This window comes from Seriola aureovittata, chromosome 22 (assembly GCF_021018895.1).
Source record: "Seriola aureovittata isolate HTS-2021-v1 ecotype China chromosome 22, ASM2101889v1, whole genome shotgun sequence".
Lineage (NCBI taxonomy): Eukaryota > Metazoa > Chordata > Actinopteri > Carangiformes > Carangidae > Seriola > Seriola aureovittata.
In genome coordinates, this window is record NC_079385.1 from 8,932,347 (window position 1) to 8,953,599 (window position 21,253).

Genomic DNA, 21,253 nt, shown 5'->3' on the forward strand with positions numbered 1-21,253 from the left:
ACTCTTCCAGTAAAGTAGAGCGATGCCTGCAAGGAATCTGAGCAGGAGTCTGATTAGAATCAGCCTGTGTGCATCAGAAAAGAAAACATCCATTAAGGCAGAGGCTTTCATTTAAGTAGCTTCATGTTCCCTATCTTCAGTGCCACTGAACCATCAAGCCCAGGGTACCAGCACTTGGCTAATTATTGGGTCTAATTCACAAACTGCACAGCCAAACACCTCTTGCTGAGGGTTTGTCATGCCTTCATGCTTGTCAATGCCATTCCTCCATACTACCACGGTTCACTTGAGCAGCACTCTGCCGGTCTCTCCACATCCCTTTTGCTTGTATACAATATCATGTTTATTTATTTAATTTTTTTCCTAATTTGTGGTTTTGGTATTACAGTAAATCAGAAAATGTCAGCGGTTTCCGTGCAGGTCAGCGGAGGTGGGAAGCATAAACACACAAATTGGATGGAAATTAGGTGTTTTCGGGGGGCTCCTCTCACGAGGCTGAGGGCTCCCTGATAAATGCATTCCTCAAGCTATTAGGAGAAAAAAACTTCCTGGGGACCCTGAGATAGTACAGTGAGCTGGTGGTCTTTGAAGAGCACTCAGGTAGCTGAAAACAAGGAGAGAAACTTTCTTATGAGGAGACACTTGTGGTTTGAGATTTCAATTTCTGTGCTTTGGAAACCGGTCAAGCCTGGATTACCGTAATGTAATGTTCACTCCCATAACATGACGTCTTGCTCATAGAAGAGACATAGCAGTAATTAATGATTTGACAAAAATGGCTGCATTACATTTGGGTAGATCTGGATCTGAATTACTAATGTTACTACACACAGCCATGCTGCTCCTGCTAGTCAAAAAGGAAAAGGCCTCTGTGGCACAGATAGAAACTGTAGCATTATCCAAGATCGTATTCTGTTCATTGCAGTGGGTTGTCTGATTTTACAGCAATAGTGCAACATCATAATGTGTAGGTGGATTAGAAAAGTTAAGACAAACACTATGAACTCGAGTCGCTCGCTCATTTGGTGTGAATGAAGCACATGCATATGACTCTACGTGTCACATTAGGACCAGTGGGGATCTAAGAGAGTAATCAGTCCACTTTAAAGGGGTAGATTCAATCATTACAAATATTTATTTTTGATTTATTTATGTTATTTATGTTGTTTTTGCGAACATGTCACATGTGGTGATCTGCACATATATGTGATTCTGAAATATTTAAGTTGTATTTTGTAGTGTTGAAAAGCCTTTCCACTGTTCATTTGCATTGAAACAGAGTCAATAATTGTAGATAATTATAAGCTCACAAGATTTTAATACAATACAAAAAAATAACAATTTCCCCAAAACAATGGCTTTGTACACTGAATTCACTTTCAGTATTCATGATGAGGTGAGGTTTCCCTGCAGAGAATACAATTACCCCTGACACATTTTGACTACAGCCTGTTTATGTGGATGTAAAGGAAAAAACCTCAGCATCACACACAATCAAACATTGTTCACGGAAATAACGTGTTGGTCACCTTGTTGATGACCTTCATGAGGCCCACAATCACCAAATCAGCAACATTAGTTATCTCAACTTTAAACTTCATTCAAATGATATTTAACATATTATTTCTGAAGGTCAAGAATGAAATTCCAAATATTGATCAAGTATTATTGTTTTTGCCTCTAATGTCCACCTGGAAAAAACAGTTTTTCCTGCCTCCCCACATGTAAACAAACTGTTCGTGCTCAATGTACGGACTGGGAGTTTCATGTCACATCTTTACTGTAAAAACTTGTGGTTGTTTTCACTGTTCTTCTTGGTTTTTTTCATTCAGTTTGTACTTTTAATTACACTTAATTATAACTAAGTGTTGCGTAATTCATATGCAGCATGTCATACAGAGAACGAGAGAGAGTGAGAGAGAGCTAGTAAACAATTTCCCCGCCGTCGCTGAGGCCAGTTTTGGATTCTCCGTCACTGTTGCACTCTGTCCTCTGAGGCAGCGGCGCACGGTTGCGCGCATCTCCAAGCGACATCTCCATCCCGGACACGTTCAAGTCCAGCAGGCTCTGCAGGTGTTTGATGTAGTCAATAGCCGCCCGCAGAGTCTCCACTTTGCTGAGCCGTTTGTCCTCAAACTCCTGCGGCAGGTGCTCTCTGAGGCGCGCGTAACCCTCGTTTACGCAGCGCACACGGTGTCGCTCCCTCTCGTTCCTTTTCCGGATGAACGCGGGCTCGAAGGAATAATCACACACACCGAGAGATCCGTGAAAGGGGAAATAGGATAGCCGTCTGTAGGGTAGCATGTGGCCGTGCACAGGGTTGAGGTACGCAGCGTCTAGGTGGAAGGGCAGTCCGAGTCGAAGCGCATCTTTGTAGTGCGCTCCGGTCTTGTCCATGGAGATGCCGTGGAGAGCCAGCGGAGGGACATATGGAATATGCTCCATCAACTCCTTGTTGTGATAAGACATATTTCTAAAAAGAAAAAGAAAATCCAAAGGGAGACAATTTTATATTAAACAGTTAGGAAGCAGTAAAATATGCAAATGATTCTGCACCAAATAACCTACAAAAATGTATACTCACCCTGTCAGAGTCGCCTCGCAGTCATCTCGTGCGTTGTGAAAGAGTCGCCACTTTAATGTTAGATATGACTGTGACCTTTTAAAAGTCGACTGTCTTCGATCAGGACATAATCAGTGACAGCTTGTTTGTGGGGGTTTGAGGCTAACGTCAGGGTGGGTGTGATCCGGGGCGGGGATGTAGGCATGAAACTTTTTCTCATAAAGATAAAACTGTTTACGTAACGTTTTCTTCCTTCCGTCGAGACCGTGAAGCGGTTCTCAACATGAAACGTGCCTGTAATAACTGGCTTAACTGATGCTAATAAACCATGGAAGAATATGCATAAGGACAGATTGTGAGACAATCTCGGGATAACCCATTCGATCCCAGTTCAGTAGATCAGTTTATTTAAACTGTGCTTCATGCTGTGAATGATCATTCAAGGTAAACACAAATCACACATGCAAATGATCAATTGCTGAGCTTTCTTTTATTCAACTGTAAAGCCACCTGTCATTTGTGTCTCCCTTCAGAAGCAGTTGCGTCATATTGTTTCACATTTCACATTATATTTTTCACTATAGGCTATCACTAATAGATGGTAAAAATAGCTTTATATTTCCTTAAATATCACTTTTTACTTTTTTTTTTCATCGCTCACATTCTTAACCAAATTCATCTTTATATTCATTTTTATGTCTTACACTTCAAAGATATGGTAAAGTAATTCCTAACAGCCCATATAACCTGGGCCCCAGTGAAGAGAGCAGTTTGGACCGTGGAGCACATAAGAACTGACCTGTGATCAGCCTAAATACTCACATGCCACCGCGCATGCGCAGTGGAGCGGAGCGGTATGCTGTCATGGCCCCTTTCATGGAGGTATTGTGCTGGTATGTTGTTATTTTTAAGGCATCTTCCCTCCCGAATAACCTGTTTTTTTGCTGTGAAGCTACACCTCCGCATGTGAGCAGGAATACATTAACTTCTGCCAAGCTCAAACCTCAAAACTCTTGACTATTGTCTGTTTTGACGATGTATGGAGACGTAAGTTAGCAAGGCTAACGTTAGCAGTGTGACAAACTGGTCAATGTTTCGCTACCTAGTTGCAAACCAGTCCTTTTAAATATCTAGTTAACTATCATTTTTGGCTGTTGAATAAGAGTTCTCTAATACGCATAAAGGATGCCTGAAGTTGTTTCATACCAGGACTTGTATTTAACAGGGAGAGAAATAGAAAAGCACCTTTCGACAGGACACGGATACTGATGGACAGTTGTTGAATTCAGGTAAGCTAATGTGGCCAGTGTCTATTTGCTTTATGTTAAATACTGAATATTCACAATTTCCTCTGTATAATGTTGACAATAATCTCCTGTATCGGTCCCAAGATATCAGAGCCAAAGTTCACTTCTTATAACTGCAAACATAAAACACAACGTTGTTATGTGATGATGCTGTTTCCCCAGGATGAATGACATGAACCTGAGTCCTGTGGGCATGGATCAGCTCAGTGTGCCCTCAGTGAGTGCCAGCCACCTGGGTCTGCCCACCTCACCCACACACAACCCCATCCCCACCCCAGGTATGGAAGGCATCCCCAGGCTTGCTGGCTCAGACTGGGAAACGCATTAAACTAAAAGACTTTATTTATCCTAACTGAGTGTGAAAAGACTCAGCATTACTTATTCAGTGACTTACCTATGCAGATTATGGTCATGGCAGTGTGTTTCGATTGTGTTGTAAACTTTCTTTCCCACCTGCCAAAATCATAGAAAAACTGAACCCTTAACTACTGCATTATAGATGATGACTGGGCTTTAATATGTGTAATGTGTTGTGCTTCTTGGCTAAATGAACAAAGGGCTATCCCTTTAACCAATGCATTATATTTTTCACTACATTGTATTCTGCACACTAGTCCCCAGCCCTCATTCATCTGTTCATTTGAATTATGGTTTAGGCATGCCGGTGGCCATCCCCAGCCTGGGTCCTTCCCTGGGCTCCCTCCCTTCTGCTCTCTCGCTGATGCTCCCCATGGGTCCACTGAGTGACAGAGGAGTGATGTGCGGCTTACCGGAGAGGAACTACTCTTTGCCACCTCCTCCATACCCCCACCTGGAGAGCAGCTACTTCCGACACATACTGCCAGGTGAGGCACTGTCTGTCTGTGAGATATATCAGTAATTTCTGTTGAAATTCTCAAAGCAGTTGGTTGGATTCTTATAGTTTGGACGCTTGTTTAAGTCATCTTGCTGTGTGTGAAGGGTAGCCTTCCTCCTGTTTCTCTTTCGGCTGAAATTATTTTGGTTAATGAAACATTTATGCACGCTTCTCAGTACATTAAAAATCACACTTCGTCTCTCTTCATTCTACAGGTATCCTGTCTTATCTGGCAGACCGTCCACCACCTCAATACATTCATCCCAGCAGCCTTAACATGGATGGGACCCTGTCTGTGACCAGCAACAATCCCTCAGGTCTGGACCCCTACAGTGGCCCTGGAGGCCCACTGGAGCAGGGCCTGGTGCCCATGGACTCCAGACAAGTCAGTGGACAGGGAGACCTTCACCAGACAGGTGCTCATGAACTGGACTCTACAGGATTGGCCATGGAGTCACGTGTTAGCAGCCCCATGTCCCCTGACAGGATGGGAGAGGAGCTGGCCACCATGGATGGAGTCGGGGTGGTGGCGGTGTCTGACACCCAGCAGCAGCTTGGTGGTGGAAGGCAGCCTCAGTCGCATGAGGGCCTGACTGGTGTGGACTCATCCGGTGGGGTGTTGCCCCTCCACGGGCCCCCTGTGCTCGAACTACCAGTGGTGATGGAGCAAGATCATATGGGGGGTCGAGTTGGAAATGCTGGGGGAGGAGCAGGAGGACTCGGGGAGCAGCTCCACTCGAATGGGGAGCTTAACTCAGGAGTCGTCAGTGTGGTGCTCACTGGCTCGATGGCCAGTCAGGGCCAGTTGGAGCCGGTGCCTCTCCATGGACACTCTGGGATGGGGCTGGAGGCAGTAAATGTGTCCCCCATCACTGCAGAGGTGTCACTGGGGCCAGAAAACAACCTGGTGCTGGTGAACTCCACCTTGCAACTTGAGGATTCTACCTCCAACAAGGAGAACATGGTCACTGCCTACACCATCTGTGAGTCTGTATTTTAGTTCCTTTGGATGTTTAATAAATGAATATACCAGTGAATAAATCTTTGGGAAATACTTTTATTCAGCAGTCATAAGCGGTCATAGAATTGAAGTGAAATGAACATGATTGTTAAAGGGCAGTGACTCAAATAACTCACCTGTGAAAAAGTTTTGTGCTGGTGTTGTGTCTACTAGGGTGCACGCTGTGTGAGCGCTCATATACCTCAGACTGCCCAGAGCATGGCCCAGTCACCTTCATCCCTGACACGCCCATCCAAAGCCGAGCTCGCCTCTCTCTGCCACGTCCACTGTGCCTGCGCATCTCAGTGGCCGATGAACCACTTGGTAAGAGAATAAACTCCCTTAAACAAGGGTTTCTGTGGCAGTTAGAGCAGGATAGAGCTGAGTCATTACTCTGTCGACTGATATCATGTCTGTTTTTAAGAGAGAACATGGCTGCCATATCTGACTATTAGTCTGTTTTTTGTTCCGTCAATCAAAATGTCTGTTAATCTTGGTGAGGCCGCTCTGGATTTAATCCTTAGCTGGAATTTTAAAACGAGTATAATCTTGCAACTTGTGTAGAGGCAAAAAGCATTCAATTTCAAAACATTTTCATTCCTGTATCATTAATAGAACAGAATAAAATCATTTTTAAGGCTCACACAAGCTTTTACACACACAAACTTTTTGGGACACTGTGTAAGGGTTTTAACAACGTAAAGGCATTTAGGATTTATCAAGATGCCTCATGGAAAGAACAACTTGGTAGACCATCAATTAAATTGCTGGCAAAATGTGCTTACTGTAGGAGTTTTTGCACGAGATGTCATTCCTCCGAGGACCTGCTTTGGACCAATGGTTGGCCAGCACTGTAGCAACGTCGATCTGTCTGATTGGCCGGAAAAGGATGCGCCTCAACTGTGGAAGGTTAGTACAGAGGCTTTAGTTGGACCGTGATTTTTGTGGTCAGTGCAAAACCACGCTACGTAAACGAGGATGATGAGCCATTTTCTCTGTCGCAGATGTATCACAACAACGTGCTGGAGTTCTACATCGTGACAACGGATGAGAACGAATGCAACTGGATGATGTTTGTCCGCAAGGCAAGGTATGACACAGAGTAGCAGCAGTGCTTGCATAAAAGCAGCTGCCACAGTGAAAGATTGCTGACAACAGTTCACATTGTTTAGAGCAAAAAAAGAAAAAAAAAAAAAAAGTGTAATTTAAGTTTCCTGTCCAAACAATTATTGCTTGCCCAGTTAATAAACAGTTCTTTGTGTGTTGTGTATATTTAGGACTCGTGAGGAGCAGAACCTGGTGGCGTACCCTGCCAATGGGAAACTGTTCTTCTGTACAACCACAGAAATCCACCCAGACCAGGAGCTGCTCTTTTATTATAGCAGAGACTACTGCAGGATGATGGGTGAGATGACAGATGAGTAGCTGTGATTTTAAGGAACCCTCACATCACTTCTTACATGGTAATCCATAACTTGACCGTTTCCACCAACTTTTATGTCTCCACAGGTGTTCCTCAGGTGCCTGAGGGCCAGATCTGCCAGTGTGGCAAAGAGTGCTCCTCCTTCTCTGAGCTCAAGTCTCATCTAAGCAGCCATAACAGCAACCACAGCCATAACCAACCTCCACACAGCCACAGCCCGTCACAGCAGGACCACTCTCAGCAACAACAGCAGCAGCAACAACCGCAGCAGCAGCCACCGCAACAAGAGCAACAACCACAGCAACAGCAACAGCAACACTCTCACCAGGAAGAAAAGATGACCAATGGAACCTCAAGCTCCTCCTCTTCGCCATGGCCCTGCCACGCCCATGCCGCAGGACAAACGAACAATGACAACAGCGGCGGCAGCAATAATAGAAACTCTAATAACGTTACCTCCAGAGCGAAAGGTCAGGGCCATGTGCGGGAGAAGAAATTCAAGTGCAGCATGTGTTCACGAGCTTTCATCACATCCACTAAGCTCAACGTGCACTTCATGGGACACGTGGGGATGAAACCTCACAAGTGCGAATACTGCAGTAAGGCTTTCAGCGATCCCAGTAACCTCAGGATGCACCTCAAGATTCACACAGGTACGCACAGGGATAACGGAAGTGTAAACAGTAGTCTGGAGTTTTGATTTTGGCAGCATCTGTCTTTCAGCTGTCATATGAACCCCGCAGTTTTGCCTGTGTCTTCCCTACAAACCATGTAAAAAAGACACATATAAAAACTTGTCAACGAGACTTGTTTGAAAGGAATAGTTAAACATTTTTGGAAATATGTTTTTTCACTTTGTGGCAGAGAGTTTAGATGAGAAGATCGATACCATTCGCATATCTGTGCATTGAAAAATTGTATTTCCCTGTGATACCCAAATTTTGCTTTTGTTAAACCTCTGAAACTCCTTTTCCAACTCACAGGTCAGAAGAACTATAGATGCACGGTTTGTGAAAAGTCCTTCACACAGAAATCCCATGTGGCATCACATATGCTCATCCACACCGGTGCAGAGAAGCTGAAATGTGACCTCTGCGACCGGGCGTTCGTCAGGAAACATGACCTGAAGCAGCACATGTTCTCTCACACGCAGTATGTAACTTACTTATTGTATTCTAGATAAATCTGCTATTTAAGAAAAATATATTTTTCAAGTCACCAGACTTATGGCTTGGGCTGATTGTTGTATTGACTGTATTGTCTCTGAGAACTGATGTTTCCTCTTCTTATTCTTGCCCTTTCCCACCACAGTGAGCGCCGGATACAGTGCCCAAAGTGCAACAAACACTTCCTCAAGACCAACCACCTGAAGAAGCACATGAACTCTCACGAGGGCCGCAGAGACTTTGTCTGCGAGAAATGCCACAAAGCTTTCCTCACCAAATACCACCTCACCCGTCACCTCAAGATATGCAAAGGGCCCAAGACAGTAAGAGCGGCCCGTAAGGAGCAGGATGTCGATGAGGAAGAGGAGGAGGAGGAGGATGAGGATGGCAGCAGGGGAGGAAGAGGAGGAGGAGGAGGAGGAGGAGGAGGAGAGAGACTGGTTGACTCAGCCAATAATGAAGACTGTGGTTTAGATGTTGGAGGATATAACTCTGAAAAGTCCCTGTCACCCCCCCATTGACACCACTGTGCCTGTTGAGATGTCTTGTTTATTTATTTACTTTTACCACAATACTGATGTTTACCTCTAGTTTTTGCCAAATATCATTACAACAAATTTGAACTGTATCATTTTAAATTATCAGTTAATTTTAATTGCCACATTTTTCATAATTAAAAATGTTTTCCTTCAGTTTCTCACAAGCATAACACTGCTGCTAAAATAATTTTTGTATTTGATAAAGCCAGCTGGTAAAGATCTGACTGTATTTGTACAAAGCTATTCTCTCTTTTTTCATTTAACTCAGGCCTGTGCAATATTATAGGTTGATGACATTCATATAAGCTATCGTTCATTCATTGTTATTCCTTAATCTGATCTTCCTCATTCAATAACACAGAGTGAATGTTTGACATTCATTTGTAGTTGCACATTAATGTCAATTAAAATTTATCATGCCATATTTTTGCATTGTAGTCCTGATCATATGTAACTGCTAAATGCCTGTGCTTTTACTCCTTATTTATGAATAGCAGGATTTTTTTATTTAAATTGTCTGTGTGAATGGAAGTGAGCCCCTTGAAAACAGGAATCTGGGCATTATTGTCATAGTCCTCATTGTGTGAATGGTGATTAAATGTTAAAATAATGTTATAGCTCCATCCTATCTTTTGCATAATGATTTAATAAATGAACATTTACAGCTCTTTTATGTTGTTGATTGATAGTCATGATAGAGTTAAAGTATAACTTACAATTTTTCTTCATAACTTTGAATTTTTTGTCTCTACATGATGATCATAGCTGACCCATTCTCCTTTATATTCAACACATGATCACCAATCAGTAAAACCATATGTGTAATTACAAAACAGGGAGATAGCGCCCCCACATGGCCATGTGAATGTCACACTTCACTTAGTGTCTCATGTGAGTGATACATAAATTATGTATGACATGAGATTGTGAGTGGTTTAAGCATTTAGCATTTCACTATTGTAGGGGGTGAGTCGTAACTAGTTACTAAGTTTAAATTCATTTTTGTAAGCTTAGTCCAAAGGATCACCAAATAAAATGAGATAAGATCATCTGAGGATAAAATGAGAAAAACAAATATGAAAACAGGTGTGTTGTACAAATTTGTGTCTTTGGGGGGGTTTGTGAAATATTGGATCATTTTAACTTGTTTGGCCTCAAAAAGTTATTTAAATTAAACCATCGTAAATTAAGGGGGGAAATTGGTAAATCTGCTAACAATAGACTAAATTTACAAACTTAACTTATACTATTCACATAAGAAATGTAAAGGGTCCTAGCTGCAAACGTTTTATTTATTTTTGTGTAGGGTTAAAAGCCAAAAATGTTATGTATGTAATGTATGTCCTATCTATATACTTAAATAAAGCTGTCAGATATATATAAAATATTATAAAATGAAAATACCAAAGTAAAGTACGGGTACCAAGAAATTGTGCTTAAATAAAAGTACTTCAGTAAATATATTTACTTACTTTCTCCCACTGACCAACTGTATAATTGTTGGAATTGTTATGATAATAATATAATAATATCTGCAATATTTTATCATATAATGGGTATGCTCAATTTATTTATATATTTATTTTTTATGGTATGTATTTAAAAGAGAATTAGGGCTTTAACATTACAACCTAGCATTTACTGCTAACGGAAGTAGATACTGTAGCTTCCTGTTAAATACAAATTATGCAGCGCCGCAGTTGTCATTCACTTTAGCGTGGTAGGAATTGTCTATGTTTCTTATGCCTTCTATTTGTACTCTGCTTATGTCCTACTTAGGCTAAAATAATGTATTATTTGTTATATATCATTAATGGAAATGTAACTGATTCGTTCGCTCCGCAAATTCCATACTGTTTATTTGTTAGCTAGCTAATTTTAGCTAACCGTTTAGCAAGGAGCTCAGCTACCCGTGCCATACCAGTAGTCGTAAGTCAAGTACAGTTGTCATGCCTCACAGTCTTACTTCATGTTGAGCTAAAGAATAGTAGCGCTATATGTTAGAGAAGTTCGTTGAATTTGTTAGTAGATGTAGCATTTTGTCTCAATTTTGTTCTCTGCTACTCGTCTTAGCCTGAAACAGTGTGATAAAATCATGTTGACCCCACCAAAGGAGGGGATGCCCAGTATGATAGACAGTGCGTTGAGGATGAGGAGAGAGGAGCAGGCTCGACAGGTGGTCCTCGCCTGGGCTGTGCTCAACGTGTCCCTAGCTGGCATGATTTACACTGAAATGTAAGTTGTTCCAAGTTCAGTAATGCAAACATAAACAGTCGTTTGTAATGTAGCACTGACTTTCTGTCCCTCCATCTCCCATCTCTCTTCTTCCAGTGCAAAGAGTGATGATATCTGTGTTTCTTTACTTTTCTGTTAGGTCAGGGAAATTGCTGAGCCGATACTATAACATCACCTACTGGCCTATCTGGTACATTGGTGAGGACCCACTACACTTTAATTTATTCTAAGGATGTCTGCTGATGTTATTAAGTCATGAAATGTATTAAAGTAAAAGTTGTAACAACACAAAAGCATGAATAACTATAAAGAGTACACTCTTATGTAATCAGGCCTAAATTTATTTTCAGATTCATCTTTATTTAAACAATAGAGCTTAAATACATCCAAGTATTTATACTTTGTCACAGAAGACCCTGTGCCCTCTTTTCTTTCCTCCTTCTCAGAACTGGTGCTAGCTTCTCTCTTTAGCCTCAATGCTCTTTTTGACTTCTGGAAATATTTCAAATACACCATGGCTCCATCCACCATTGCTGTATCCCCCGAGCAGCATCTCCTCCTGGGGCTGAGGAACACAAGTGAGGCTCTGTTTTTCTTTTCCTTCAGACTTTTAATTTTTTCTCTCATTTTGATTCATCATTATTACATGTATTTAAATACGCTAATTAAGTACTGTCGTTGTCTGTCCCTTTGCAGGTATTCAGGCCTCTCCGCCCCAGAAGCCAGAGAAAAAGGAGACCCCAGCTCCAGCCCAGTCATCTCCCCTGCAGGGCCAGAGCGTGCTGAGTTTCAGCCCCTCTCGACCAGCAACCACCAGCCCCAAGTTCTCCCCCAGCTGTGTACCAGGTTACAGCCCTCCTCTCAGTAACCCATCCACCCCAAACAGTGCAGGGGGGCCCTTTTCCCCCTCAGTGGCTTTTGGAAAGGTATGTTCATCACAGCACTGATATAATGTGTAGGAAAAGCTTAAGTATATTTTAATAACATGTTGTATTATTCCTGTCTCAGGTGTTGAACTATAGTCCCTCCCCTGGTTCTTCTCCCTACCCCAGCAGCATTGGGCCAGCAGAAGGCTCCAGCTTAAGGGCTCGATACCGCACTTCACCCTCAGTGTTTAACTCCCCAGGAAGCAAGGAGGACTACATGGAGGATCTGAAAAGCCTGGAGAGGTTCCTCCGCACGGAGGAGGAGAAGAGTCACCGCAGCCAACTGGGTACAATACATCAGTTTTGTAGGAACTCCACTGCTAGCAACTAACCAACTTACCCAGAGTCACTGGTATTAAGGCAGATGTAGACCAAGAAATTGTTGTTAGATGCTGCAGCCAGTCATTTCTTTTAGATGATTTAAAGATTAAGTAAATTTTTCCACATGTGGATGTGTAGTGTAATAGAATGAAACCTGTCAGACAAAGTGATAAGCCGATGCCCTTTGTAGGGAGTCCAGAGTCTGTGTCTCCGAGCCACAGTCCAACATTTTGGAACTACAACCGCTCTGTGGGGGATTATGCTCAGAGCTTGAGAAAATTCCTGTACCAGCCAGCCTGCCGCTCTCAAGCTCCGTCTGCTCACAAGGACGAGACGGACCTGGGTTCCAAACAGGCTGCAGAGGAGGTCTGTGAATTATGACCTAATAAAAAAATTATTGTTTGGTGTGTATAAATCTGCTGGTGTCAGAGGGGGAGTATATGCTTAGCGTGACATTATATCTTTTTCCCTTCCTGTTTTGCAGGTGTGGGCCAGAATCACAACCAGTCGCCCTGTAGTGGACCGTATCGATACCTGGACAGCCAAGCTTAGGAATGTGAGTGTTCCAATATATTTACAGGACTACATAATGAGGAAACTTTTGAAAATGTTTCAAAATTATTTTCAATAATTGTTTATTTTGCAGTGGATAAGTGACACCATCTTGGTCCCCCTGGTCAGGGAAATAGACTCGGTCAACAGCCAGCTCAGGAGGATGGGCTGCCCTGAACTCCAGATAGGAGGTAAACCATCTACAGAGAACATGAATCTTGGCAAATCTAGTATTTCAAACTGCTGATATGTTCAGATAGAAAGGGAAGTGCCAGTTATACAGGACCAAAGAAGGAAATCAGTGTCAAATTTACGCAGTAGTCATTCCTGCAATTTCAAGATGTAGTATTTTTCTTATTTAGAAACTTTAGACTAGTTTTCCCCCTTTCCTCCACCAGAGGCCAGTATAAGCAGCCTAAAGCAGGCAGCGGTGATGAAAGCCTCATCCATCCCCACCATGAACTCTATTGTCCAATACCTGGACATCACACCCAACCAGGAATATCTAGTGGACCGCATGAAAGGTAGGTCCAACTTTAAAGACCAATTAATTGTGTTGATATGTGCATTAAGTCCCTACTACTTATTAGATGGCATGTACGCAAGTATCTAGTGTGTGTGTGTGCGTGTGTGAAAAATAGCTCACTGGAATGCGTGACTATTTGCAAGAGGAATGTTCGAAAATATAAAATGTAGTGCTTCCCATTGGCAAATGTTTTTGTGAAACATCTAAAAAAAACTCCTGTATGATCGAGGATTATGAGTCATGACGATAACGCATTTTGTTTTTTCAGACCTTTTTCATCATTCCTTCTCAGAGGCTTTGGTGTCGTGATAATCCTATCAGTCCTCTTCCATTTTTATTGATAAGCTTAGTTAGGTCAACAGGACCTACAATAGGTCAAGCTTATAGTAAATTTTAGGTGCCCTCTGCTGTACCACAAGGTAAACCCCTTGAAGCAGTCTTCATTTTTATTCCATAATTGAAACTAAAGGGTTCTATCTCCCACACTGTTTCTTTCTATAGTAATGTAAACCTATTGAAATTAAAGCGCAGACCTGGCACTTTGTGTTACATACGGTGTAGACTGTATATGTGTGTTTCATGTGTTTTCTGTGTTGTGTTCAATCAGAGTTGGCTCACAGCGGCTGCATGAGCTCCTTCCGCTGGAACAGGGGTGGTGATCTGAAGAACAGGAAATGGGACACAGACCTCCCCACTGATTGTGCTGTGAGTCCACAGACACACACACACACACACACACACACACACACACACACACACACACACAGCTAGTTGTGCAACCATGTAAAAACTGTCATTGCACTGTTTCAAATCCAAGTTTGATCTGGTTATCTTGTTTGTGCAGCAACTAACGTTCATTTTCGTTATCACTCGATCTACAGATTATTTTCTTGATAAATTTTTTTGCCTGTAATATACCAGCATATTTTGAAACATTCACACCACAAGTTACAAGAGTTCAATGTGATGTCTTCAAATGCCTTTTATGTCCGACCTCCCATCCAAAACCCCCAAATATTCCATTTACTATTAGAAGATGCTAAGAAAACCAAAAAAATATTCACATCTGAGTAACAGAAAGCAGTGAAATTTTGACATTTTTGCTTAAGAAATTACTTAATTGATTAATCAATTATCAAATTTTCTTGTGATCAGCTAATTGATTAATTGCTCTTTAATGTATTTTCCTGGAGGTGTCAGTGCCACTGTATTGAATGCACAGAATGAGGCTCATTTTTCAAAATGTTGGATTCCTTTAGGGTCTATTTGAGGTTCTTTTTCTATAAAAGATTTAGGAATATGAAATGTAATTTATCCTATTTATATTTTCATATTTCAATTGCAACAGTGTTTACATTCTTGTCATCAAATAGGCTTTTATTTTTCTTGTCCACAAAGTTACAAGGACTGGGGGTAAAACAGATGCTAATACAAGTATCAGTAAAACAGGCTCTATAGGTTGGGATTAGTCAACATAATGGCTTGTTTCGCTTCATGAATACATGCAGTTGTTTCCATTTACAGACCTTTAGACTATGAAACTGGCCGTGGTTGTTTTGGGTTTTGACTGCAGGTGTACAGTGCTGCAGGCATTTTTCACTAACAGTCTAGGTGGCTTTCCTCATCAGTTTGGGATCAGCAGCCAAATACCAAATGCTTCCAAATACCTGGTGTATACTTGAAGACCAAATAGTCAGGTCACTGTCTTTGTCAATTTCCTCAGATCCTCATGCATATGTTTTGCACATACTTGGACTCCAGACTGCCCCCACACCCAAAGTACCCAGATGGGAAGACTTTCACAGCGCAGCACTTCAGCCACACCCCAGACAAACCTGGTAAATACACATACACAGGAAGGAAGAATGATAAAAGGCTTGTCATTTCCACTGATGTTTATCATTTTTGAAACATTGCATCTACTTTCTTTTCATTACACTTTTCTTCTTTGTCACAGATGTAACCAAGGAGAACCTCTTCTGCATCCACCAAAGCAGCACCACCCCCCCTCACTACCAGCTCATCTACCAGGGACACATCTACAGTCTACCCAAGGTGACAGCCGAAACCCTCAGTGTTGTCACTCTTTTTCAAAAATATTTTTTTTTCTGTTTTTTTCAGTCTCTTATAAAAAAGCTCTTTTGCCCTTACCAGCTTCTTCTCTTATTTTGTATCGTCTAAGTTGTGCTATTTATACGTCTCCCTGAGGTGAAACTAAATTCAACATAAGATTAAATCAATTTAAATGAAAAGGAGTGAATTTGCCAAATGCTTATAAGATACTAAATAATAAATACAGGGGACATGAAAAAATAACAGGGAGAGCATCGTAGCTCAGATTTCCAACAGTAAAGTTATTAAGACATTACTGTACAGTACAGCTTTTTCCAGCAACACATAAAACATTTGACAAATCTGTTTAAGAGTCTTATGTAAGCTTGTCAGTATTTCTGTTCAGACAACGTCTTATAAACATGAACTGTGCCTCCTTTTTCTGACCTACACTGAAATAATTTGTCTTTGTTCTCTATTAAATTGTTAGCTTCATTATCTCTCTCCATTAGAAGTTCAAATTCAGTTATCCCCACATGTAGTATGAAACTGCAAGCTCCTTTAGAAACAGAATTCTCATTCAACACAGGATGTCTTGCTCTACGACAACACTTTGACGGCAGTGACACGAACCCATCTTGATTTCTATTACAGGGCAGAAACAACCTGTTCCACACGATCCTCATGTTTCTTTATGTCATTAAGACCAAGGAGTCAGGGATGCTGGGGTGAGTACTTCCACAACTAAAATCATATGAATGGCCAACTAGCCAAAAATAATCATTAGCACAATAGAGAGGTCATGTGCAGAATGCATTGTGATTGAAAATGATTGGTTTGACCTTGCTTGCCCACTGTGGGATAATTAAATTGCTTCTCATATTTTCTCCAGGAGAGTAAATCTTGGCCTCTCTGGTGTGAACATCCTGTGGATATTTGAAGACTAATATGTTGTAATTTTCAAACAACAAAAAGCTACACGTGGTTGTTTTTTTTTTTTTTCTCCTCGATGCTGTCTACGCTGGTTGGAATATCTCCTGAAATTAAATACTGCTCTTTAAGGAGCATATGAGACTTTGAAATTTACAATAAATGCACATTTTTGGACATTTTGCCGGTTTTAGTCTACAAATTGGCAGCATGCTGTATTTTCATTGACATTTTAAGAAAACATTTCTGTTGACACCACAATGTGCTTACGATCTAATGCAGAGCTGTATTTTTTAACAGTGTTTGATTTGTTGATTTTTGTATTTTGAGAATGTACCAGCATGGCAGCCTTGTAAATAATATACCTCACAGACCCATTCAGCTTGAATGTAAATACAGTATGTGTGGACTTGACGTGTTTCTTCAGCATCAGTAATCAGTTTGTATACAGTTTATTTTTCTTTTTTTTCCTGTTCTGTTGTAGAATGAATGTCTGCAGAAATAGGGATACTCCTGGCATGTGCTTGAATTTATCTGCAAAAAAACAGTGCAAAAAGCAGCAATACAAAAATAAGAGAAATATTGGAGTATTCTGTAGTTACTAACTTTTCCATACTACTAGGCTGCAGTGCTGCACATACATACACTGTTAATTCTTTGAATATGTAATGGAGAACAAATGAAAAGCCTTTGAATCACCAAAGTCTTTTCTCAGGATATAATGTCTTCTACAAGAGTTCTGAATGCCATTTATCCTCCCTTAATCCAGCCATTCATTAAATTTCAAACTTTCTACATGTTTGCTTGTTTTCAATAATGCTATTTTACAAATGTCACCTGAGATGCAAAAATAAAATTTAGATATAAAAACAGTTGAAGCTTGTTCATGTCCTTTTTTTTTTTTTTAAACTATCATAGGCATCCACTTGGTGGCAATATAGTTCATATGTTTTTAACAATTTGACCTTACTCCTGGTCCCATTTTCTCTAATGACATACTGCATATCCACGGCATGAACGCAGATGCAGTATCTTGTGCAGCCACGTCCAGCGAACGACTTGAGGTTGAGGAACAATACTGACTGACAATTTCAAGTGTTATAAAAATAATTTTATGTCAACACATCGGTTGAGGATAAACAGTTTTGCTGGGGGATTCATGATGTAGTCGCATGCACTTCATAATGAAGTGATTTAAATGCATCCTGTTGTTTTAAATTTGGATATGTGAGATTAAGGATATAGTAATGAACATTTCAGTGTGTGGTTTTAGAAGACCATGTAGAAATTGGAAACGTGATTGCTGTGTGAACAGCATTATCTGGCATAACTCGCGTTTGTTTTGTAGTTTAGTCTTGTCCTTTTTTATTACTAACTTCATTTCCCATAATACATTTCACAGTGCAGTTTTACCAACTGGGTAATGTAGTCAAAGTGTCGATTATGAATATTTTTCAGAAAAATGAAAATGCATATGTTAGAGGTTTTATTTTTTTCCCCCCATTCTAATTAACCCTGTTCAAATGTCAGTCGTGTGTCCATTGTTGGTACTGAAGGTGGCCAATGAGGGAGGGGGAAGAGATGCTTAGAGGAACTACGAGGACCACAATGCATTTTGGCCACCGTCGCTCCTCCGCTCACATCCGCTCGACTCGCTATCTGTGGTGGAAAAAGGACTTTGTGAAACTGCAGCGATGTCAGTCCAGGTTGTGGCAGCGAAAATGGCAGAGGTCGAACTCAAAGACGTCCCCACCGGCAAAGACTTACCGGCTGCATCTCCAATGACACCGACGTCAGACGGCAAGAGTCTCGGTAGGAACGACCCGCACGAGGCCGGTTCCTCTGCCGCTGTGTCCCCTACAGCGGAGCCCTCCGCGAAAGCCGGGGAAGGCAGCCTGGGCTTGCTCACCCCGAACACCGCGAAGATGCCGCAGGCGTCGGCTATGAAGCGGTCGGACCCTCAGCAGAACGGCGGAGAGGCTTTTGTCAACCGTGACGGTACCGTCGCCGAGGCACCGCGGATGAAAAAGGTGAGAGAGACAACATTTTTTTCCATAAGCACTCGTCTATATCCTCGCTGTTACTTGACCACCACTAAGCACCTCGCCGCAATGAAAGCTCCCTGGAAAAGCTGGCATTGTGTGACGATGCTAACAGGCTAGCTGGTCCCAAAGCTGATTCAGTTGTTTCAGTGGACGCTTTAAATAATGGTCTTCGGTGCTAATAACACTGTGAAAGGTGTAATAAGGGCTAAACACCTATTTAAAAGAAAGGTGTACTCATTTAATTTAGGCTGACATAGCCAAATCTTCAGGACATGGACTCAGTCATGTTAGCTGGATACGAGTATCCAACTGTTGTCACAAGTTTTGTGGACATTGTGTGTTCAAGATTGAAAAGACTTAGCTATTCCCTTACCATAGTTAACACGTATTTTACCTGGATTTCTGGATGTTTGACTTGCCATGATCTTGTGCAACAAAGTAAAATAATATTAACACCGGACAACACTCTGTTAAATTAAACACAGTCACACACTTAAAGCATAAGTTGCTGTCTTGACTGTTTGCTAACTTGCCTTAATGTTGGCCATTTTTGCTTGGTCAACAGCAAAAAAAAAAAAAAAAACAATTCAGTCACTTCCAGTCTTGGGACACGTGGTACCTTATTGCAGCACAGTGCTAGCAAATGATATATGTGGTTTTCAGCAAGAGCTTCCTGTATAAACATATTAGGTAGCTATATAACCAACTTAATCCTGCAGAAATGCTGATGTGTGTGCTTAGTTGACAACCTGCTTTGCCTCATTTCATCTGCCAGGTAGGTCAGGTGATCTTTGCCTCTTGCTTGACCTCCGCAGGTTAGTATATACAGGTTATTTACGGTTCACTGCTTAAAATACAAGCAGTGGTAAGTTTAGTCTGACTGATGCAGTGTCATCCAAAGTGTGATCTAACTCAGACATAACACTAGTCAATAATCCGTGACCCTGGGGCACTCATCACCTAGTTTTCTCAAGCTTGATTTAGCCTTTGGAGCACCATGGATTGATACTTCAGTGAAGGGAGTTCCTGCCTTTGTGGCTTAATTCAGAGGTCAGATTGACTTAGCTTGTCTTTTTCTTGGCAAGGAAGGATCCCAAAACTGCCTCGCTGTGTTAGTGCCCTAAATGCATCTTATCTTTCTGCGACTGGCAAAGTCTTGATTAGGACAGAAATGGATATTAAGGGCAATGTTCAAGGAAAGAGCAGTTTTGATAAGAAATCCTTTGAGGAGGCTGCCAGCTTTATTCTTCTGATCCCAGTTATTATTAAGAGTTGACAGTGATTTATAGCCTGTGGTCACTGTAGTGCACTTTATCAGTTGTGGTCAGATTCAGCAGTTGATTCTCTGGTTCATTGACTTCCTCCAGGCACATGTTCCTAACAAACTAACTGCTGAAAGTTTTGGTTTCAAGATGGGTTTAATTGTATGTGGGTCAGTTTGTGCTCCGCCTTTGACGTCATTGCAAAGTACTAGTGTAGTGTGTTTTCACAACAAACCATTGAGATGGAAAGGCAAAAGGTAGGGAAGGTCTCAGCCTTAGAAAAGGGTGAAACTTGGATACAGAACAAGTTGGGTGGGATACACTCAACACCCACATTGTCGATTCCGCTCAGACAATGATCCTATCCGGTTAGACAACCCCTAAGGAAACCCCAGTAAAAAACCCAGAGGGGAATAGCTGGATAGTACAGTGTGAGCATGGACTGCACACCGACAGCAGCACAGAGCAGATGGCTTTATGTACCTCAGGCTGTCACAGCACGCAGGCACATGGAAGTCAACCAGCTGCTGGAAGAACTACATCCACAGGGTGAACCACATGTGGGGGCCAGCCCCAAGCCTGACCTACCAGACAGCAACAGCCACATCTGGATTATTGAGGAGACCAAGTTCACATACAAGACCATGGTACAGACAGTTCATTTCTAAAATTCTCTACTCTAGTGAAAATATCACAATCAGTCATTTTAATTTCTCATGAAATAAAAAAAAAAAAAAAAAAAAAAAGTTTCTTGGTGGTGACAAAAATTTTATTGTCAAATGTTCCTTTATGTATGTTATGTCATCAGAGTTGTTTTTAGAACTGCATTTTATGATTCTTTAAGGCCAGTTGTCTTTAAACAAATAAAGCTTGTGATTAAACTTTGTAGAGGCTGTAGGCCAGTGTACTCACTGATTATCTAATCAGATCAGGGCTTTCATCATTTTTTAAATCCATTTCCATTTAAAGAGATCATGGTAATGTAAAGAGACTGCAATTTAATATAATCAGTTTATATAATAATTTTATTTATATAATCAGAGGCCAATAATTGCATAATAGACACTCTACATACATTGGAGCAGAGATTCATCTGCTATATTAATGTAAATAATGTAAATACTCAGTTGTCACTGCACCTGTCTGATCAACCACTATAGCCACTTGGACAGAATGTTGCCTGCAGCCTATTTATAGATTATGGCACACTGCATTATAGATATACGACTACTGCCTGGCCTTGAGCATCTGCTGAATTCTGCTTGCCTGGTGCAATAAAGGGTAAGTGAAGCAGTGGGACTGATGATGCAAATACACATGCAGCAGTGTTGACTGACTGACTGACTGACTGACTGACTGACTGACTGACTGGATGGATGGCTGCCTAGCCTTTAATCCATGCCTTTATCATGTCGCCACATGAGGGGATTAAAAGGCCAGCTCTCTGTTGTAGGTGCGTCCAGATGTAAGCTTTTTGAGTGAATGATGAGTTTCGTTGTGACCCGTGTGGCTTGGCACGCATATCTCCAGCTTCTGAGAAGTCCAGGGTG

The 21,253-nt window shown here is 41.5% G+C and overlaps 4 protein-coding genes across 6 annotated transcripts in view; 3 read left to right on the forward strand and 1 right to left on the reverse strand.

The window, feature by feature from the left end:
* Positions 1-1,298: 1,298 nt before the first annotated feature.
* LOC130163622 (achaete-scute homolog 4) lies at positions 1,299-2,689 on the reverse strand. The gene is made up of 2 exons (XM_056367938.1): positions 2,585-2,689; positions 1,299-2,473 (listed from the first exon to the last, which is right to left on the reverse strand). Exon 2 carries the CDS (start codon positions 2,467-2,469, stop codon positions 1,924-1,926), a length of 546 nt encoding a protein of 181 aa, XP_056223913.1. The 5' UTR covers positions 2,470-2,473; positions 2,585-2,689; the 3' UTR covers positions 1,299-1,923.
* A 717-nt stretch (positions 2,690-3,406) lies between these two features.
* On the forward strand, positions 3,407-9,521 carry prdm4 (PR domain containing 4). Of its 3 annotated transcripts, none has more exons than XM_056367003.1 (12): positions 3,407-3,456; positions 3,789-3,852; positions 4,033-4,148; positions 4,527-4,715; positions 4,942-5,709; positions 5,901-6,050; positions 6,517-6,635; positions 6,731-6,816; positions 7,004-7,131; positions 7,236-7,802; positions 8,133-8,301; positions 8,461-9,521. In XM_056367003.1, exons 3-12 carry the CDS (start codon positions 4,034-4,036, stop codon positions 8,834-8,836), a joined length of 2,667 nt encoding a protein of 888 aa, XP_056222978.1. In that variant the 5' UTR covers positions 3,407-3,456; positions 3,789-3,852; position 4,033; the 3' UTR covers positions 8,837-9,521. The 3 variants fall into 3 exon arrangements, with proteins under 3 accessions (XP_056222978.1, XP_056222979.1, XP_056222976.1); XM_056367004.1 differs by having other exon boundaries at positions 3,415-3,445; XM_056367001.1 differs by lacking the exon at positions 3,407-3,456 and having other exon boundaries at positions 3,465-3,852.
* A 1,002-nt stretch (positions 9,522-10,523) lies between these two features.
* Positions 10,524-17,268, forward strand: tmem209 (transmembrane protein 209). Its single transcript, XM_056368303.1, has 15 exons — positions 10,524-10,574; positions 10,928-11,089; positions 11,229-11,287; positions 11,536-11,667; positions 11,786-12,015; positions 12,098-12,302; positions 12,527-12,702; positions 12,821-12,892; positions 12,983-13,079; positions 13,287-13,412; positions 14,022-14,119; positions 15,138-15,252; positions 15,372-15,469; positions 16,121-16,194; positions 16,359-17,268. The coding sequence occupies exons 2-15, from the start codon at positions 10,950-10,952 to the stop codon at positions 16,411-16,413; spliced, it is 1,677 nt and encodes a 558-aa protein (XP_056224278.1). The 5' UTR covers positions 10,524-10,574; positions 10,928-10,949; the 3' UTR covers positions 16,414-17,268.
* A 747-nt stretch (positions 17,269-18,015) lies between these two features.
* ahcyl2b (adenosylhomocysteinase like 2b) overlaps positions 18,016-21,253 on the forward strand; it is a 45,343-nt gene continuing 42,105 nt past the window's right edge. Inside the window, exon 1 of the mRNA XM_056367555.1 lies at positions 18,016-18,426. Within this exon, the coding sequence (XP_056223530.1) occupies positions 18,091-18,426 (336 nt within the window). The 5' untranslated portion in view covers positions 18,016-18,090. The remainder of the gene's footprint in view (positions 18,427-21,253) is intronic.

Bases quoted from the DNA above. Each gene is read 5' to 3' on its own strand.
- LOC130163622 (XM_056367938.1), bottom strand. From the start codon at position 2,469: ATGTCTTATCACAACAAGGAGTTGATGGAGCATATTCCATATGTCCCT.
- tmem209 (XM_056368303.1), top strand. From the start codon at position 10,950: ATGTTGACCCCACCAAAGGAGGGGATGCCCAGTATGATAGACAGTGCG. The intron at 12,893-12,982 runs GTGAGTGTTCCA...TTTATTTTGCAG, and splicing joins GGACAGCCAAGCTTAGGAAT to TGGATAAGTGACACCATCTT. The intron at 13,413-14,021 runs GTAGGTCCAACT...GTGTTCAATCAG, and splicing joins TCTAGTGGACCGCATGAAAG to AGTTGGCTCACAGCGGCTGC.
- prdm4 (XM_056367003.1), top strand. From the start codon at position 4,034: ATGAATGACATGAACCTGAGTCCTGTGGGCATGGATCAGCTCAGTGTG. The intron at 4,149-4,526 runs GTATGGAAGGCA...ATTATGGTTTAG, and splicing joins CAACCCCATCCCCACCCCAG to GCATGCCGGTGGCCATCCCC. The intron at 6,636-6,730 runs GTTAGTACAGAG...TCTCTGTCGCAG, and splicing joins ATGCGCCTCAACTGTGGAAG to ATGTATCACAACAACGTGCT.